At 38.0% G+C, this 21166-nt stretch overlaps 2 protein-coding genes and 1 long non-coding RNA gene across 3 annotated transcripts; all 3 read right to left on the bottom strand.

The window, feature by feature from the left end:
- Nucleotides 1–2574: 2574 nt before the first annotated feature.
- On the bottom strand, nucleotides 2575–3028 carry LOC120777823. Its single transcript, XR_005705544.1, has 2 exons — nucleotides 2796–3028; nucleotides 2575–2711 (listed from the first exon to the last, which is right to left on the bottom strand). It is a non-coding gene; the product is annotated as an uncharacterized LOC120777823 (long non-coding RNA).
- Nucleotides 3029–3032: 4 nt separating this feature from the next.
- LOC120777094 lies at nucleotides 3033–10630 on the bottom strand (the record flags this gene model as incomplete). Its single annotated transcript, XM_040108227.1, has 2 exons — nucleotides 10206–10630; nucleotides 3033–3789 (listed from the first exon to the last, which is right to left on the bottom strand). A coding segment is annotated over exon 2 (753 nt), but the record flags the coding sequence as incomplete, so codon positions are not given.
- LOC120777820 lies at nucleotides 4176–6536 on the bottom strand. Its single transcript, XM_040109358.1, has 2 exons — nucleotides 4540–6536; nucleotides 4176–4277 (listed from the first exon to the last, which is right to left on the bottom strand). Exons 1-2 carry the CDS (start codon nucleotides 6432–6434, stop codon nucleotides 4265–4267), a joined length of 1908 nt encoding a protein of 635 aa, XP_039965292.1. The 5' UTR covers nucleotides 6435–6536; the 3' UTR covers nucleotides 4176–4264.
- Nucleotides 10631–21166: the final 10536 nt, after the last annotated feature.

Raw genomic sequence — 21166 nt, forward strand, 5'->3', positions numbered from 1 at the left:
AAACATTTTATTACTTGGCTGGTCGAGCCTTGAATTATTCTTAATGGGTTCAACTTAATTGCTTAAATTGATTGGCTTAAATATTATATTGTTGCGAATTTACTCCTTACTAGTTTACTTTACTAGGTTCGTATCTCTGGATTGACAAATAAAATCAACACTGTTTAATTTAATTCAACAACTCTTTATTTCACAACTCGTCTACACTATAGCAGTTTACTCTTAGCACTGATTGATTACGTTGGCGCTGCCACGGCTTATATAGCCACGCACTTCTCGCTGATGCCGACGTGTCCTTCTAGAATATCGCGTCTGGAAATTACCAGAACATAATGCTATACGTTCCATATACAGTTAATGTTTATGCTACAAGTAGACAACCGCGGCGCCAAATGCCTACAATGAGGAATGCATATAGCAAGACAAACACACGTAATGCTATACAAGTTAAGAAATTTAAAGTGAATTTCTTTTAAAAAAATGTATTTAGTTCTTCTTTGTTTGATTACAGAGCTAAGACTAAAACTTAAAAATTAATTTACTTAAAAGCTAAGCTAAGTTGCACTGGCCAACTGCTGACTTGATGATGTTGCCAATTCTCTGAATTGACTTATTTGGTTTGCGCGTGTTGGACTTCCGCTTCACACCGAAAAATGAGTTTTTATGCTAAAAAGCGTCTGGCTTTTGCTGTGGGAAATATTGTGCAACTAAAGATGCATTTCCGCTATGCTTTACTTATTATTGCTGATTACGCATTATTACTTTTATTTAGCAATTGTTAACATTTGCCATGTTAACACTTCCCCTCTTAAAAGTAATCGTCCCGAGAGCCTATCAAAAATATCGGAGGTTGTTGAAATTGATGGAAGTATTTTGATCATTGGAAAGATCTTAAATCTCCTTAAGATCAATATTCACTGGGGGCATATGGATAAGGTCCAGGCTTGAAGATATGATTATTCTGTTTTGGTGCTTTCTCCAGAATTTTCGAAAAAATATTATACCGAGAATGATAGTTGCAACGGCTCCAAGTGAAAGGGAGCTATTGGGTATCGTTGCTGTGTATTAGCCTGAAGTCTCCATTCTGGATTTTTACTAGTCCGTCATTTATCGAAACTATTTGTGCCGTGGAGTAGTCATAAATGTCTATTGATGCGAATATTGGGTAAATAAGGAGAAGTTCTAGTAGCAGGAACATTCTCCTGGGCAGGCGACTAACGTCTTGCGTTTCCCATTTGCTATTGGCGACTAGGGGCCTCTTTTCCTGCACTTCTGTTGAGTCCTAGCCCAACCCTTCGCCATCTATGGGGTGGTAAGTATTATCCTTGTCTTCCAATGGTAGCCGCTGAGTATCACGACAGCACAAACTTTTTAACCAAGACTTGTGGATACACCCGTGAATTGTATTGATACGATTTACTAAACGCGACTAGCGAAGGCCCCACTTTGGGCGCCAGTTAAGGAATTTTTAGTGAATTTCTTTTAAAAAAATTTGATTTAGTTCTTCTTTGTTTGATTACAGAGCTAAGACTAAAACTTAAAAATTAATTTACTTAAAAGCTAAGCTTAGTTGCACTGGCCAACAGCTGACTTGATGTTGTTGCCAATTCTCTGAATTGGGCTTTTATGCTAATGAAAGCGTCTGGCTTTTGCTGTGGGAAATATTGTGCAACTAAAGATGTATTTCCGCTATGCTTTACTCATTATTGCTGATTACGCATTATTACTTTTATTTAGCAATTGTTAACATTTGCCATGTTAACATATATGTTATTATAAATGTTTATTTACTTTTATATGTATGTATGAAAATTTTAATTCCGCTTATGTATTTCGACGTTAAAAATAGCGCGAAGCGAAATTGATGAAAGCATCTGTTGACCCATGCGCAATGAAATGTCTGTAGAAATTCACCTTAATTGTGGTAGATTCGCAAAATGCACTTCGTATATCTATACATAAGCATCCGTTTAATATTGTATAAATTAACGAGACGGAGGTTTATTTATTAATTAATTTTATTAGGTCGGCACTATGTGCCTATTTTATTATGTCGGGGTAGGTCGACGGATGGGGCCGGTTGCGTTTAGTTAAAAGATAATTATTTTGAGTTCAAACGTTATAAAATTTTGGTTTAATATTCAATATATTTTTGGGTATATACAAGTGAATGATTGGGTGTGTGTGTGTTTCCAATATTAATTAATTATGCTTACTTTTCTATCAACTATTGTTAATTTTCAATATTAATATACATACATACGTATTGTTGTAATTCAATTATATTTAACTCCTTTGTTGCGTGTTGGGTTTATTCCCTCGTGGTGGGTGTTTGAAGATTAAATGTGGTGGTGGTTTAAACTCAGGAACTATCCGTGTTGTTTGTGTGGTAATTAGAAATTGTACTTGACGTGTACCTTATCCGAAAATTGTTCACTTTGTTGTTAAATCGTGTTCACTTGTTATAATTTAAAAAGATTTTTGTTTTATTGATGTTCTCTGTATTCACTTGTGTGTTGGCGGGATAATAATAAGTAGTGAGAAAAAGCGCGGGAAAAGTTTCCCTTTTTTTTTTCTCCTTCTTCGCCTGTTGCGTGAAGTTGGGGCGGTTGATATTCCTCTGCATTACGCCTCTATTACTTTCTGCAATTTGTGGGAGTAATGCAGAGGAGTATTTGTTTGGATTAAACATCCCGGCCACCTTGCAGAATCTGCGAAATAATTGAATATTAGTAGAGTAATTTATAGGGTATTGAAAAAATTGAATTTGTTTTGAGTGATTTTCAGCAGTATACTTAGGTTTAGATGGTGCCAGTAAGGGTCCAGCCAAATGCTGTATTCTGCGCTACCACTGTACCATTGTCGGGTTTGAATAGTCCGTTTCTGATGATTTGGGGGTAGATATCCGCTCCAATTTCCAACATTATCTCCTTGTTGCTATGGAATTGAGGGTCAGCGAGAACTAAGTGTTCAAAGCGCATTTGCACATCGTCACTTAGATCTCGCTCATAGGGTTTTTTGGGTAACTTTTGGGTGGTAACCGCGTTACAATCCAGAGAAAACTTTGTGTCATTATTTGAGCTAATTTTGATGCTGCAAATACGATAAGTATTGAGGTATGTAATCGGCAGTTTTAATTGTTGGACGAGTTCGGCTGCTATATTCGTGATTTTGAGGGTAGGGTTTAAAATGGCTCGAACTTTATGCCATTCACCATCGCATCTTAATCGGATCTTCAATGTGGGTACTAGGGTCTGCTTAGCCAGTAAGGATGGTAGTCGGGTCTCCATCGCAAGCGGATGTTTCTTAACAACATTGGCATCGTTGGTCGGGTATAGCCTCGGATGTCCGTGTAGGGATGAATGATGTTTCTCATGACAAACGGAACATCTATTTTTGCTTGTACATCCTTCTGTCTTGTGCGACCTGGCTAAGCAATTAACGCAATAATGGTGTTTTCTTACTGCTTCGTATTTCTTATTAATGTTATATGCCGAGTATGTAGCGCAAGTCACTAGACGGTGGTCTTTTTTGCATATTCCGCAGGCGACATGACGATGTGACGTGGGTTTTCTGTGATGTGAGATCGTTTTTCGGGTTGTGCGATCATCACATTCCTTTTCCTCACGAATAGTGGGAAGGGTCGACTTGAAACGCCGCATGCGTCGTGACATCGTTTCGTCTTCCGAAATTGGCGTAATGCTACGGGTTGCGCTACGGGACCGGATGGTAATGGTCGAGCTCATGCGACGAGGTTTGGGTGAGTTGGTGACTGTTGGGGCCATTTCACTAAAAAAGAAGAGAAAACTTGTATGTTATTCTGTGTTTAATATCACAATTTTTGTGATGGGGCGGGTTATTGTGCCTTGAGCAGTTCGGATTTCAACCACTCGTGTTTTATTGTCTAAGCCGGGGAAGACCTTTTGTATTCGACCGAGCTTCCATTCGTTGGGTGAAATATTTTCGTTTCTTATAACGACTAAGTCGTTGACTTCAACATTACGTTGTGGATATTTCCATTTGTATCGTTTGTGTAGCTCCTTAAGGTACTCTTCCTTCCATCTCTTGCAAATGTGCTGGTAGAGTATTTTTAGTTTCTGCCATCTGTTAACGATGCTTAAGTTTGCATCCTCTAAAATGGGTTCGGCTGGGGTTAACAATGGGGTACCTATAAGGAAGTGTCCTGGAGTTAGAGGTTCCAAATTTGATGAGTCGTCGCTTATGGGGCTTATTGGCCGAGAGTTTAAACAACTTTCAATGCGGGTTAAGAGGGTAGCAAATTCTTTAAACGTGAATTTTTGTAGTTTTGCGATCTTTTTTAGGTGAGTTTTTAGACTTTTTACGCCTGCTTCCCATAATCCACCCATATGTGGAGCTCCTGGTGGGTTGAAGTACCATGAGATATTTTGATGGCTATGGAGAGATATAATTTGAGTTCGAAGTGTCTGTAATAATTCACGCCGATCTTTCATTAGCAACTGTGAAGCTCCTATAAAGTTTGTTCCGTTGTCGGAATAAAGATTGGCGGGACATCCACGCCTCGAGAAGAAACGGGAGAATGCTGCTAGGAAGGCTTGCGTAGTGAGATCGCTAACGGGTTCCAGATGTATTGCTTTAGTTGAAAAGCATACAAATACACATATATATCCTTTGGTGATTAGACATGCTCTCCCAGTGTAGTTTTTGATGTCGTAAGGTCCAGCAAAGTCGATACCAGTGGCAGCAAACGGCCGGGTTAGGATGGTTCGTTCATTTGGAAGAGCTGCCATTATTTGGGTTTGTTGAGCCTTGTTGTGTATGATGCACGTTTTGCATTGATGAATTATTGTTTTAATCAGCATCTTTGCTTTGGGTATCCAGAATTCTGTCCTTAGGAGTCGGAGAACTAGCTGATTTCCGCCGTGTAACGTTGCTAAATGGGTAAATTGAGTTAGTAATTTTGTTAAACGACTATTATAGGGTAATAAGATCGGGTGGCGCTCATTATATGATAGCGCTGCGGAATTGGTTAATCTTCCGTCACTTCGCATAACTCCTTTAGGGTCAATGAATGGATTTAAAGTCAATAATGAACTTTTCTTATGTATTTGGGTTTTACGGGTCAATGCATCATATTCTTCTCGGAAATGTGTTTTTTGAGTGTGAATAATTAACTTCATTCGGGTTGTTTTGAACTCCTCCGGGGTTATTTCGTGGTTTGAGTAACCAATTTCTCGCCTCCTTGGTGAGGCATTTGCGCAAAACCTGAATAGGTAAGCGATAACGCGAATAGCCCTGGGGAATGAGGAAAACCTTTCGAGTATATCCTCTTGGGTGGTTATCGCAAACGTCTTAACGGGTTTGAATTCCACGGTAGTGTTGTATGTTTTCTCCGATGCTGGAAAATGCTCCTTTTCATGTTGTAGCCATTGGGGTCCATGCCACCAGAGGTTGCAATTAAATAGATCGGTGGGTGTACATCCTCGGCTTGCTAAGTCTGCGGGATTGTCTTGGCTTTCCACATGGTTCCAATTTTCGACTCCTACTTTCTCGGTGATTGCAGCTACTCGATGAGAAACGAAAGTGGTCCATGAACAGGGTGGTTTGTTTAACCAAGCAAGAACTATGGTTGAGTCAGTCCAAAAACAACTTTTATATTGGGTTAAGTGTAGTTGGGATAGGGTAGAGTTAACAAGGTTAGCTAATAGAACTGCTCCGCAGAGTTCCAATCTGGGTAGGGATACGGTTTTAATGGGAGCAACTCTTGTTTTTGAGACTAAGAGAGTTGTCCATATTTTGTCTCCAACTGAAACCCTTATATAAAGTGTCGCGGCATATGCTTTTTCTGAAGCATCAGAGAAACCGTGGAATTCAATGGTGGTTGTTGGGTTAAAATGGGTCCACCTGGGTATTTCAATTTTGTTTATGTTGTCGTAATCCTTTACGAAGCTGTTCCATCGATGAAGGGTGAGGGGCTTCAGGCTTTCATCCCAGTCAGTTTTATCTAGCCATATTTGTTGCATAATTATTTTTGCCGTGATTATTATTGGACTAAGCCAACCGGCTGGGTCAAACAATTTTGCTATGGCTGATAAAACTTCACGTTTGGTGTGTGCGGGTTTTTTCTCCATTGGGTTGACGAGGAAGAAAAATGAATCCTTTTTAGAGTTCCATCGAATGCCCAGGGTTTTGGTGTTCTCGGGTTCCGAAAGGTTTAGTGTTTCCGTTTCTAAAAGATGATCCTGTGGAAGTCCCTTCAGAATGTGTGGGTCATTGGAGGTCCATTTTCGCAGAGCGAATCCTGGGGTCTTCAGAGCGGAAATGAGTTCATCTCGTGCTGACTTTGCCGTGGTCAGGTCATGAGTTCCAGCTAAAACATCGTCTACATACATTTCCTGGCGAAGTATTTTGGCTGCTAATGGGTGGGTTTCTTCAACATCATCGGCTAGCTTCATGAGGGTACGGATCGCTAGATACGGCGCACAATTTATGCCGAACGTGATTGTTTGCAATTCGAAGTCTTCTATTGTGTCTTCCGGGGATTTCCTAAATAATATCCTTTGGAACCGAGTGTGATTAGGGTCTACGAGTATTTGCCGGTACATTTTCTGAATATCCGCATTAAAAACGAATTGGAAGAGTCGCCAATTTGTGATTAGAATGACAAGGTCTTTCTGTAAAGTAGGCCCGATATGTAAGACGTCATTCAAGCTTTTGTGATTTGACGTGGGGCAAGATGCATTAAATACTACACGCAATTTCGTGGTTATACGATCGGGTTTAATGACTGCGTGGTGTGGTAAGTAATATTGGGTTGCTTTACCAGAAGGGTCATATTCTACTTTTTCCATTTGTCCGAGTTCCAAATATTCCATAATTGCTTTGTTATATTCTGCCTCCACTTCGGGTTTTTTAAGTAAAGCTCATTCATTTCGGAGGAATTGGGCCAACGCTATATGTCTAGAGTATCCGATATCAATATTGTCGGGTTCTTTGAAGGGTAGGGTTACTATATAGCGCCCATTTGGATTACAACGGGTAGTTTTTTGGAAAATTTCCTCACAAATTTGATCTGATTTGGAAACTACGGATTCCTTTGGGATTTCCTCCACCTCCCAAAAACGTGTGAGTAGATTCTCAGGGTTCACTTTATTGTGAAATGAAACTATGGTGGAATTTTGGGTGGGTTGGGTGATGGGTCCGGACAATATCCATCCGAATTCTGTCTCTTGAGCTAAGAGTGAACCTAGTACGTTTCGCTTTACTCCATTGAGTAAAATACTGGGATAGATATCACTACCGATTAGTATATCCACGGGTCTGGGTTTGTGAAATTGAGTGTCGGCTAATGTGAATCCAAGATTTTTAAGACACTGCTTTGGATCTATGGGGTATGAGGGTAAATTATCAGTTAGGCTATTTAGTATAAATGCCTGTGCTGATAGCTTATAATTGGTGTTTAAGGGTGAGCAAAGTGTGATTTCACAAATACTCGTTGGTGTTGCTGAAACTGCATTGTTTAGTCCGGTCACTTGGGCTGATGCAAAGTGGGTGGGTATATCCAAACTTCTTTGAAGTCTTCGAGATATAAATGTGGCTTCCGATCCTGAATCAATAAGAGCTCTCGCGGAATATCGTTGGCCATTAAGTTCTATTTGAACCATTGCAGTACCGAGTAATATCTGCTTCCTACTTGGGTTGGGTGGGTCTTGGGTTGATGATATAGTGGACTGTATAGTTGTAGTGTAGGCTTGCCGATTTGTATTTGTGCTTTGGGTGGGTAATGCGGTACTTGAAGCGTTTTCAGGGCTCGAACTAGTGACGTTTGGCATTTCCGGAGTTGATTCAGGTCGAAAGCTGGATTCTCTGTGTATCAGAGTGTTGTGTTTTTTGTGACACTTACGACACGAGAATTTACTCACACAGTTCTTGTAGCTATGTGAAATAGCCAAGCAGTTATAGCAATAACCATATTTTTTGATTGTGGAGATACGTGTCTCTACATTCATTGCGAGAAATTTGGGACATTCTCGAATAGGGTGCTGCTTTTTGCAGAGCTTACAGCTTTCTGTATCTATATTTTGTTGGGTAAAGTTGAAATTAGTATTCCTTTGAGTATTAGAGGGTCTAGCTATTGGCGTTTCAGCCACGTTTGCATGAAAAGTGTTATATTTCTTTTCATCTGTTCTTTTAACCGTACCGGTGTGGAATGGGGGTAATTTTGCTACTGAAGCTTTGAAATTTCCAACAGATTCGAGGGTTTTGTATTTGTGGGTTAAAAAACTGTCGAAATTTGACCACGTCGGTATATCTGAATTATCTGCTAGGGTATATTCAAAGGTTTCGAGAGTTTGTTTAGGTAGTTTTGAACTACAAAGATATATTAATATCGGATCCCAGCTTTGTGTGTCAATCTCTAGATTGTTTAAATTGGTTAAAACGTTATTAACCGAACGTTGTAAGCTTTTTATAGCCCCACCTGTTTCTTGAGTTACTTGAGGTAGGTTAAAAAGGGTCTTTAATTGGGTGTTTACCTGCAACCTCTTATTTTCATATTGGTCGACTAAATTTTTCCAAGCGAGTATGAAACCATCATTTGTTAGGGGTGCGTTTTGAATAACCTCTCTTGCTTCTCCTCGGGTCTTCTGAGTAAGGTGAAAGAGTCTTTCAACGTTACTAATCCTTGGGTTACGGATATACAGGGCTGTAAACATATCCCGAAAGGTGGGCCAAGTTGTGTAATCTCCGTAAAAGATGTCGGTGTCGCATGGTGGAAGGTGAACTGCAGGAGCGAAATCCATCATTGTGGCTTCTGAAGTCCTTTCCTTAATGGGTTGGGTTGACACTTGTGTTTTACGCGCATCTACATCTTCGTTGATGGAAGCTAAGCAAGAGAGGTATATTCGATAACTTTTTTGATATTTTTCTTTCACTTTAAAGAAATCGATGGTTTCATGACTTTCGCGAGAAATTTTTCTGATCGCATCGTATGAGCGCTTTGCTTTTTCATAGAGCGAATTTAGTTCGACCCTTTTAATTTCAAGGGTATAGACCGAATCATCTTCACTTTGGGTCTGAAGATGGTCTTCCACGAATTCAATCAAATCTGTTGTTGTAATTTTAAAATCTTCCATTTCCATTTTTCGGTAAGATATATTTAATATTTGGGTTGAATGAGAAAAATAAATCGCGTAGAGTTACGAAAATTTAAGAAAACAAACTTTAAAAACTTTTTGTATAGTGCTTTATTTATTTTAAAAATTTCAAATTAATTTTCTTGCTTTTATCTCGATGGTGTCCGATTGTGAATATTTATGGGAAGTTATTAAATTTCCGATGAATTGTAGAAAAAAAAATCGATAAATAAAAAATTTGCAGGGTTTTGCACTTTTTCCTACTGGGTCACCTTTTTAATTTCCTACTGGGTACTTGTCTTTTGACGTGCTGTTCGTTAACAATTTTTGTCACCAACAAATATAAGCGAATGGGTGCGCTATTCGTATGTAGGTATGTAATTGCGGGTGTATATTTATTTATATATAATTTTAGTTTAACGAGAAGAATGCAATAGCCGACGGCAAAATATATGCATATATTTTATTATTGCACTTCTTCTCTTGGGTAAATATATGTAAATATGTGTGTATATATGTACATATAATTAAATAGTGCAGATCAACTTTTTGTTAGCCCAATAAAACAAATAAATTGTGCTTAAGTCGGCTTAAGGACACAATTTGGCAATTGGCTGTTTTTTAACAAATTTTTGATTCGCACTTTATATTGACAATTGAAAAATATGGGTCGCACTTACAGTTTTTCCGCTTTTTGTTAATTTCGTTTTGTTTTTGGATTTATTTACTCGTTTGGGTATTTGGGGGTTCAGCATGCAAGCTTTTTGTTTGTTGGGTGCACTCTTTTGACTATTGAGTTGGATTCTGGAATTCCCACGTTGATGTTGTTGGTGAAATTCCCACGAAGACTTTTCTTTTAATTATCCGGCTCGAAGGACCAAAAATGTCGGGGTTATGTCGACGTATGGGGCCGATTACGATTAATTAAAAGAAGATTACTTTTAGTTTAAAACGTTATAAAATTCACTTTAATTTATCAGGATATGTACATATATATATATAAATGTGTGTATGTGTAACCAATAATGGTTAAGTGGGTTATGTGGGGATATAAATATATTATTCTATGTTAATTTATTTGATTTTGTAAACCTGTTTCGATTTGTGGTTGATTCCCTCGCTGTAGATGTGGTGTGGATTTTTTCTGTAATTCCAACGATGTTTGTGAGGATTTTTGTGTTGTATTCGTAATACTTTATATTGTAATTCCTTTTAATTTCACTTGTTATATGTTGTAATCTGATACACTTGTTGTCACTTTGTATAAATAGGGAATTTATTTTACGTTGTTCTCCGTGTTAGCTGGTGTATCGCTGCTCTGTATCGCTTGTTGATGTTCGCTGCTGTTGGCGGGATAATAATCAATAGTGAGAAAAAGCGCGGGAAAAGTTTTCCTTTTTTTTTTTGTCTCCTTCTTCGCCTGTTGCGTGAAGTTGGGGCGGTTGATATTCCTCTGCATTACGCCTCTATTACTTTATGCAATTTGTGGGAGTAATGCAGAGGAGTATTTGTTTGGATTAAACAATTATCTTAAAATTATTTATGTTTTTTTAGCGGCACTATGTGCCTGTCGAGTCTAGTAACTTAAAAAGACTGACTACACTTAACTTTAAAGTTTATAATCTAACCTATGCTTGAGCCGGCCGACCTGACCAAAGATGCTTGGTCAGCTAAAAGGGTTTGCGCGTGTAGCGCTCACCTGCAGCTATTTGGTTTTGGGGGAGAAGACATGGTTGCGCGTGTTTCGCTCACTTAAGAATTTAGCGGATGCGCGTTTAGCGCAGTTGCACTTTTGGTTGTAATAGAACTCCAAAGTTTGCAAACGGTTTGTATGTTTCTAGCATATAATGTGAGAATCGAATTTATGTAGTAGTTCATAAAACATTGTGTTTACTTATATCCATAGCATGCGAAGAGCGCAAAAAAAACAAGTATATGCCAAAATGTAAGTGATGACACAGTGTTGTTACTGATTATATTTTGAGCTGGTTAATATACTTGTAATCTATGTTAATGTATATTGAATATCTATGTATGTTTGATTTTATGTTGTGTATTTAGCCGGTATGTATACATATGTATACCTCCTTGTTTTTTTTTTGTTTTGTGTGTTTAGCCGCACGAAGATAAGCTGCTTGATTTATATTTTTTACACAACCGTTTTGAAATACTTTAAAGTAGTATTGCCGATATGGGCTTCAAACATACATATACTATATATACAGTGCTAAGATACTAATAGGAATCGGTACGACTCCCTTTGACTGAAGTTTTGGGGGGTGTAAGTGTCTCCATATAGGGGTTGCTGTCCTCCTCTTGTCTTCGCAGGTTGAGTCTGGTGTATTTGTTTTTTTTATATTTTTTTTATGTTGTTGTTAAATTATTATTATTTTTTTTTCCGTGCCCGTTTATATTGAGTTATTTTCCATTATATGTTAGTTTCGCGCCCGTTTGTTTTTTTATCGTATAATATAAGTGTATATGTGTGTGCACTTTGTCACTTTACCTTTCTTAGTACAATTTTAATTTTTTGTTGTTTTATTGTGTCACTGCACTTCTTCCGAACATCTCTTATTTCTTGTGTAAAATTGTAACTGCTCTTTTTTCCATATATATGTATGTATATTAATGTATAAATTAATGATGTATGCTGTAATCATTATATGATGTGCATGAGCCGGTCGTCGGACGCGGCAATAATTACACTAGTTGTATGTTTTGCAAATACACTTTATTGGCCAGGCCCATGTGCTCCGGCTTATGCTCAACTTAAATCTAACCTAGCCCAAAACCTGCCGGCTTTAACGTCTGCGTCGTGCTGACTCTGCTTCATACCATTGTTTATCCAATTGGTGATAGTGCAAGCAACGATCGCTGGTCAACTGTTTACGAAATCGGCTATTGACACTGTTTATGTAAGAACGCTCACTTGCGTGTGGCTTGCTGTCCGTCCGCCTCGCCGCCTTGGTGGTTGTTATTTTTTACATAATCTGCAGAACGGCGAATGATATGTCGTTGCTTTAGTGGCGGTCGTTGCCCACACAATCTGCTGATGAGGCAGGATGTTGTATTGGCCTCACCACATTCGTACCCAACTGGAAATTGGGCATTATGTGTTAACTTATATGTTGCTTTGTTTTACCGCACTTTATAAATTTGTTTTCCGTTGTTTTAGAGGTTTTTATTTTATATAAGTTAAATTATATTTTTATAATTTTTATTTTTAAAAAACAAGTGGACTCGCGTCCACTGTCTTTATTCTTTATTGACCGTCTTCTTTTACAAACGAATAAAATCTAAATTACAATAATATTCTTAACTTTAATGAAACCTATTTCTGCACACAAGTCACGTTGCACTTGCATGTGCAATATTTGTTGATTTGCCGAATTACCCTGTTTATTATTTATTGTTCCCAGCGATCTCAGCTTTCCCAAGAATTGCCGAATTGCAGTAGTAAGGTTCGTTGATCGAAGCGCTCCAAATTTATTTGGTGTCAGCAGTTTATGCGGATGCGCGTGCAAAGTTGGGTAACTATTTTAGCCAATTTGTTTTTGTCAATTGGCATAGCTTTTATGAGCTGTTGTGTTAACTCTTCCCCCTTTAAGCATGATCGTCCTCGATCATCAATAGAATGGCAAGTCGTTGAAGTTTACGTAAGTTGGCTTGTTGATTATGTCGTTTGGTGGACTTACTGGAGGGTTTTCAATTGTGACTTCTTTTCCGACATATTCAATCTTTATTGATCTACGTTTATAAAGTGCAATGCACATGCATGAAAAAACTACCATAACTGTTGTTGTAAGAGTTCCAATAGAAAGCGTTGTGATTCTTAGGAAATCAATTCGTCTGGTGTTGTTGATGTGCAATTCGTTTAGCATTTCTAGTGATAAAAGCTTGATGTGATTCTTTTCGTCTGGCGTAAGTTGTAAGACTGTGGGTATGGCTTCGAAAGGTATTGTTTCAAAATTTCTATATGTCTGGTTTTTGACTTCTATCGTAGCATTATAGAATTTAATAACGTGTGTCCCATTTGTCATCTGAGGCGTTCTGTTTATATTTATTATACCATTAAAATTGTTTAATAGTAGTATTCCTGGTTGTATTTCTTCGATTGTAGGAATAGCGTGACTCGTGATTGTGGTGCAGGTAGAATTTAAACTATTTATTATTTTAGGTAAACATGTATCTTCACTTAAATCTACTAAACATTTTTTTTCACAAATTGTTACATTATTATATTTTTCACATAGTTTCTTAACTCCATATATTGAATTTTTTCCTTTAATTATTTCTTTATATTTAATATTTATTGCAATGTTTTTTGGCTTTTTAACTGGCCTTATAATTATTCTTCTAAATATTTCGCTATTTGTAAGCGGTATTTTTATCACATAAATTATTAACATTTCTTTACTTAGTACATTTATTTTTGAAAATTCTAACGCTTCTTCTGTGTTGTTAAATGGCATTTGTTCTTCTCTTAATTTTTCTAATGCAGTTTTTATTTCTTCTTTATTTAGTAATAATGTATTTAAAACATTTGTTTTCGCCCATTGAATGGCATACTTTATATTAACTAATTCTTCTTTTATTAACCTAATCTTACTTTGTAAATCAATTACAATTTCATTTATTTTACTATTGTCTTTTCTTATTGAATTTGAAATTAAATTCATTACATTTGATATATTGTTAATTCTGTTAGTAAATAGTTAATTTATTATTACTTGTTTGTTATTATTTTGGTTTAGGTTCAAAAGATTCTTATTAATGATTTCGAGGTCGTCATGGTCTGGTGATCCTGCCAGATATTTCCATGCGGTGTCTAATATGTTTATTGACTTTCTAATTCGGGATGTTTTAGTGGGTTTAAGTGTATTGAGGATTTCAAGGGTTTGATTTATTTCATGTTTAAGGATTGGGCGAAGGAAAGTGTCTTTGGGGATTTTGTCCGTTATATGGTCCTGTATGTCTGTCAAAAGTTGTTCGTACTTGTTGATGTCAATTATATGGATTAGTCTAAATGTTCCGTCCTGAATTTTAGCTAGTCCGTTATTTATCGTAACTAGGTAAGAGTTTGTGTAGTCCAAAATCTCTATGCTAGCGAGACTGGTCGTAATAGTAGTCAAGAGGAGTATGCATCTAATGGTGTCCATTTTTCCCATTAGAGTTTCTGTCGTGTGTAGTCCGTTGATAAGTGCTGGGTCTAAGTACCGTTTGAATATGTCAATGATGTCTTGTGTAGAATAGTTTTGTTTTGTAATTATGTGTCTATGAAAAGTAGGGAATGGTATTTGAAAGGTGTAACTGTTCTCGTTGCCAAATAGTAGGAAGAGTTGATTTTTAAAAGCATTAATAGGGGCTTCTGTAGCTGGAATAAGGAGATGAGAAGAGCTGTCGTTACTGTGGTCAGTGGTTGTAAGAACATTAATGTCAGTCTGTGGAGGTCTCGATAAGGCATCTGCTACGACGTTTGTTCTTCCTGGCTTATACTTCATTTCGTAGTTGTATTCCTCAAGGATACACTTCCATCTCTTCATTTTGCCGTTGTGGTTTTTGTTGCTCAACGCAAAGGTGAGTGGTTGATGATCTGTGAAGATTACAACTTTCGCTGATCCGTATAAATAGTTTCGGAGTGATGTAAGAGCTCAAATAATAGCCAGCATTTCTTTTTCGTTTGCGGCATAGCTCTCTTCGGTTTTGTTTAATGATCGGGATATAAAGGTGATAGGTCTACCTGCTTGCTCGAGGACGGCTCCTATGGCATAGTTGGATGCGTCGGTAGTAAGATGAAATTCTTGTGTGAAATCTGGATATGATAGGATAACTTCTTTTGATATTAGGGAAGATTTAATTTTGCTGAAGGATTCTAAGGCGTATTTATCAAACACTATTGGCTTTTTACTGGAGGCGGTTTTGGACACGCGTCCATCTTCCCCCCTTAAAAGCGAGGTCAGAGGTTTCGCTAACTTGGCGTAATCTCTGATGAAGCGTCGGTAATAGCCTGATAGGCCAAGGAAAGACCTCAAGTCTTTCAGTGTTTTTGGGCACGGAAATTCTTGGATTGCCTTTACTTTGGCGGGATTGGTTTTTATTCCTGTGGGTGAAATGATGAAGCCTAGAAATTCGACTTCCTTGCGGAAAAACTCGCACTTGTCTAATTGGACCTTCATGTTTGCATTTTGTAGCGTATGGAATATTGTTTCGACATTATGAAGGTGCTCTTGCTCATATTTGCCAAATACTATTATGTCATCTATGTAGATATAACATATTTTGCCTATGTGCTCCTTCAGTATGTCGTCTAGCGCTCGTTGGAAAATAGCGGGTGCGTTCTTAAGTCCAAACGGAAGTCGAGTGAACTCATATTTGCCATTATTAATCGAAAAACTGCCTTCTCAATGTCCGATTCCTTCAAGGGAATCTGGTGGAAGCCACTCTTTAGATCAAGAACAGAAAAATATTTGTTGTTTCCAAGTTGTGAAATTACTTCATTAATTTCTGGGATGGGGTATCTATCTGCTATTGTCAATGTATTTAATTTTCTGTAATCAATTACAAGCCTACATTTCTTTTGTCCTGAGGCATCTAGTTTTTTAGGTACAACCCAAACAGGTGAGTTATAAGGAGAACGAGATAGTCTGATAATTCGGTTTTTAAGTAGATCTTCTATTTCTTTAGTTACAAAATCTCTCATCGCTAGTGGGTAGAGATAGTATTTTGTATATACTGGAGTATCTGAAGAAGTCCTGATTTCTCCTAGTACGGTAGTAGTATAGGTAAGACTTTCATCTGGTTCAACGTATAAATGAGGGTATTTGTTAGTAAGTTTATTAATTTTTTCCTTCTGTGTTGTTGTCATATGTACAGTCCTAATGACAATATTGTTGACCGATGGGGAAATTTGTTGTTTTATTCTGACTTTTATGCCATTGCCAAATGTAAGGGTGTCATCGTGAATATTTATGGTTGTGTAAAGTTCTTTGAGGCTATCATTACCAATTATACCGTCAAAGGACTTCAGAGTAGGAAGTATAAAAAATTTTAAATTTGTGTCATCTTTTCCAAATAAATTTATAACTGTATGGTGAGTTACTTGTATTTGTCCTGCTATAGAGTTTGCAAAAAATGGTTGTTCGTTAGGTATTTGCCTTAAAACGTGACAGGGTTGAATATAGTTTTTGCTTGATCCAGTATCGATTAACATTTTTAAAAATTTTCCGTTCTTCGTTGTACATTCAACATATGGCAACGAAGAACTATTCATCCTAAAAAATGGATATCGATATGTTCATGAGTATCATTTCCTGATTTTGGGTTGTCGTATTGGAATGATTGTCCGTTTTCTTCCATATTCAAAGCTGTTTCGTATTCTTGTAAGGTGTGAGTCCCGGTTTGTTGGCAGTACTGGTCTTGTGAGTACTCCTGTTCTTCTGCGTAGTATGGGTCTTGTGGGTACTGTTCATGTTGATTACCTGTTTCTATGTGGAAGTTTCTTTGATGTTTGAGAGGCATTTGTGTTGAAAAGTTAGATGGTCTTTTTATGGGTGGTTTATTGAAATGTGGTCTATTTATGTAGTTAATTGCTCTTGAGTGTATGGTGTGATCAACATCCATGGGCTCTGGGCGTGGAGGTGGGGGCTTATTGGTGACCTGAAACGGTGGTCTGCTAAGCTGAAAATTTTGATAATTTTGTTGGGGGCGTTGGTATTGGGGTGGCATCGAGTTTCTAAAAGGATTCTGCGGTCTGGGAATGTATGCTAATTGAGGGTAGAATGGTTGGTTGAAAGCAATTGGTTTCCTTGGTGGTAATGGTGGTAAGTTATGGGTATTCGGTTTACGTACAGCACCTTGGTTGTTATATGCGTATTGAGTCCTGTAGCCTTGGTTTTCTAGTTTTAGGCACAAATGAAGTGCTTGAGGCAGATCTTCAGGTTCTTTCATTCCTAAAAGTCTAGGAAGGTCACCTTTTAATCCCCTGATAAACGTGTCCAAGGCTTTATGCCTGTAAGTTTGAACTAACAGACCTAGTGACTCCTGGCTCATCTCCAAACTCGAAAGTTTGTTTAGAATAAGCGAAAGGTGTGTATAAACATTTTGGTAGAACTGCTGGATAGTAATGTTGCCTTGCACAATTGATGTAAGCTGACATTCAAGGGTCGTAATATCTCTTTTATCTGCGTAATGTAACGTCAAGCATCTAGATATTGCTTTCCATTCCAGTGGGGTGTTATAGGACTCAAGGGCGACATCAGCATTGCCAGTTATTTTATTGCGGATAACAGAAAGTATTCCGAAATATCTAGGCGTTCCCTTTTCGGATTCGTAGATTTTTAAAACCCGATCTACACTTTTCTTCCAAGAGCTAAATTCTCCTTGGTTGCCGTTAAATTCCCTTAAACTTCTAACTATGTCTGGTATTTTATCTAGGCCTGATAACTGTCCTCTATATTCTGGGTTGATAGTTTCGTCTGTCGCATTAAGTAAGTCAAAATTAGGGTTGAGAACATGTTGTAAATGTTGTCGGCCCTCATTCCTGAGTACCTGACCTACAATTGTGGTAATTAGTGTTGTCAGTTCAGCATTCGGTTGAGAATTATTGGCGGGAGTTGGGTTTGGGTTTGCGTTCACTGATCCTTGATTAGGAGCAGGAGGAGGGATTGCAGGATTATTTAGTATACTGGGCCTAATCATTTTAGAAATTCTTTTAAGTTTTGGAATATTTGAATTTTATAGCTAACTAATTTTATTGTTAATAGTGTTTTTGTTTGTTAATTATCCTTTTTCTCCGGAGGGTCCCCCGTTAGGTGGTGAATCGCGGTTCGTGTTTATTTGTCCTTTTATTGGCTGTACAAGCCTATGTTATGTTTTTTTATATTCCTCTGGAGGGTCCCCCCGAAGGTGGAGAATCGCAAAGGAAATTTTATGTTATAAGACTGGAGGGTCCCCCCGAAGGTGGTGAATCGCAGCCTGGATTGTTTTAGGTTATTGGCTGTACGAGCCTGATTTTAAATGGGTTAGTAAATTTTGTTAGTTTTTAATTATCCTTAAAAGTTATACTTATTATATGGCTTATCTAATATAATTTTAATTTTTCTTAAAATATTAATTATTTATTCTTACAAGTATCCTCGTGGCGACGGGGAGGCGTTCCTTTTTGGCCTTCTGCTTACTGGGGTTCCCACGGTGCGCACGTATCGAGGGTGCGTTCCCTTCCTACAGGATTCCAACGCTGTGTTTCGCTGTGTTTTGGTTCGGGACCAGTTAGTTCGCTTCCGTTTTCACTTGGCCGTTTATCTTTACGGGCTGTTATACGGGCGTACTGTCTTTGTGTGTTCACTTGTGGCACTGAAACATATGTAAATACTGGCACTGCAGCTGCTTTGCAGGCGTCTGGCCAAACACTACGACACTTTTTTTGACGCGGCCGTTGTACAGGCGACGACGCGGTATCACAATGTTCAATTTTAAATTTTTAAGGACACGGTGAAACAACACTTTGACACTTTACGGCGCGAATCTAAGCTGGTCCCTGCTCGGGCGCCAGTTAAATTATATTTTTATAATTTTTATTTTTAAAAAACAAGTGGACTCGCGTCCACTGTCTTTATTCTTTATTGACCGTCTTCTTTTACAAACGAATAAAATCTAAATTACAATAATATTCTTAACTTTAATGAAACCTATTTCTGCACACAAGTCACGTTGCACTTGCATGTGCAATATTTGTTGATTTGCCGAATTACCCTGTTTATTATTTATTGTTCCCAGCGATCTCAGCTTTCCCAAGAATTGCCGAATTGCAGTAGTAAGGTTCGTTGATCGAAGCGCTCCAAATTTATTTGGTGTCAGCAGTTTATGCGGATGCGCGTGCAAAGTTGGGTAACTATTTTAGCCAATTTGTTTTTGTCAATTGGCATAGCTTTTATGAGCTGTTGTGTTAACTTATATACATATACATATATGTAGAAGATTTGCTTTTGGATGTCTCCACATCACTTTACTGTACACTTTTACACTTCACACTTCACAGTTTTTCACTTTATACTTCACTTTTTATTTTACGAGCACAGCGAGTTCTGTTCCAATCAAGATCACTTCTTGAACTGACTCTGCGAAGACATTGCGCTTAATTATATACGCACCCCTTTATTGCTCTACAAGTACCTAACGGTTCCTGAGTTTCTTCACTCCGTTCGCAGAATATGATCAGACCTCACTCAGTACCAGTTTCTCTAGTCCTGTTACTATGCTTATTTGCGCATTTACATTCTGTAGTATCGTATTACATGCGCCAATGCGTCGCCTACTTCAAATAACGTTGTGTCATACAGTCACCTACAAAATAATACCACTTCAACATACGCATTTACAGTGACATACAAAATACAAGCATAAGCGCTCCGACATATACTATACAGTGGGCGACAAAAGTCTACGTACGACCCATATTTTTGATGTATTGCTGAATGTAAAAATAGTATGGAAAAAGTGATGATGCAGTCTTGTTTTATTTACATTTTTATTAGGAAATTATAAAACAAAAAGTTTACTCCAATACAAACATAACAAACTATTCACAAAAAACTAAAAAAAACCATTGACAAAAGTCTACGTACGGCATGTATTATATACTTTATGTTCATGTTACAAACTAGAAAGTAACGGGAAAGTACCCTTTATGTTTATTTTGTGTTTACGCTTTACAATAAGCTTCATGTTAAGCACATTTCGATATAATCGCGTATAGTTTACACAACGTATAGTTGTCACAATGGGTCCTCGGAAAGAAATTTCAACAGATGTGCGAAACCTGGTGGTAAAATACAAAAAGGAGAATAAATCATTTGGTTAAATATCAAAACTGCTTAATTTACCTAAATCAACTGTTCAAACCATATTTGAAAACTTTATAAAAAATAAAAGTGTTGAAAATAAACCACGAACCGGTCGACCGAAAAAGCTTAGTAGGAGAGATGTCTCTTTTATTTTAAAAGAAGTTGATAATAATCCACAAATTCATGCCACTAAGTTAGCCGGCCGAGCTATTCAAACACGGCGGCGAAGAACTGATAAGGAGCATGCATCAGCTTCTTTGTAAAATATGATCGGACGAAAGCATGCCCAACGATTGGAATTTAAGTGTGCTATGCCCAATCCATAAAAAAGGAGACCCCACAATCTGCGCCAACTACCGTGGGATTAGCCTCCTCAACATCGCATATAAGGTTCTATCGAGCGTATTGTGTGAAAGATTAAAGCCCACCGTCAACAAACTGATTGGACCTTATCAGTGTAGCTTTAGACCTGACAAATCAACAACCAACCAGATATTCACCATGCGCCAAATCTTGGAAAAGACCCGTGAAAGGAGAATCGACACCACCTCTTCGTCGATTTCAAAGCTGCTTTCGACAGCATGAAAAGGAGCTGCCTCTATGCCGCGATGTCTGAATTTGGTATCCCCGCAAAACTAATACGGCTGTGTAAACTGACGTTGAGCAACACGAAGAGCTCCGTCAGAATCGGGAAGGACCTCTCCGAGCCGTTCGATACCAAACGAGGTTTCAGACAAGGCGATTCCCTATCGTGCGACTTTTTCAACCTGCTTCTGGAGGAAATAGTTCGAGCTGCAGAACAAAACAGAGAAGGTACCATCTTTTATAAGAGTGTACAGCTTCTGGCGTATGCTGATGATATTGATATCATCGGCCTTAACACCCGCGCCGTTAGTTCTGCTTTCGCCAGACTGGACAAGGAAGCAAAACAAATGGGTCTGGCAGTGAACGACGGCAAGACGAAATATCTCCATTCATCAAACAAACAGTCGTCGTCCGATCGCGACTTGGCACTCACGTCACTGTTGACAGTTATAACTTTGAAGTTGTAGATAATTTCGTCTATTTAGGAACCAGTATTAACACCACCAACAATGTCAGCCTTCGGAAATCCAACGCAGGATTGCTCTTGCCAACAGGTGCTACTTCGGACTGAGTAGCAATTTGAAAAAGTAAAGTCCTCTCTCTCGACGAACAAAAGCCAAACTCTAT

This window comes from Bactrocera tryoni, chromosome 5, assembly GCF_016617805.1.
Source record: "Bactrocera tryoni isolate S06 chromosome 5, CSIRO_BtryS06_freeze2, whole genome shotgun sequence".
NCBI lineage: Eukaryota > Metazoa > Arthropoda > Insecta > Diptera > Tephritidae > Bactrocera > Bactrocera tryoni.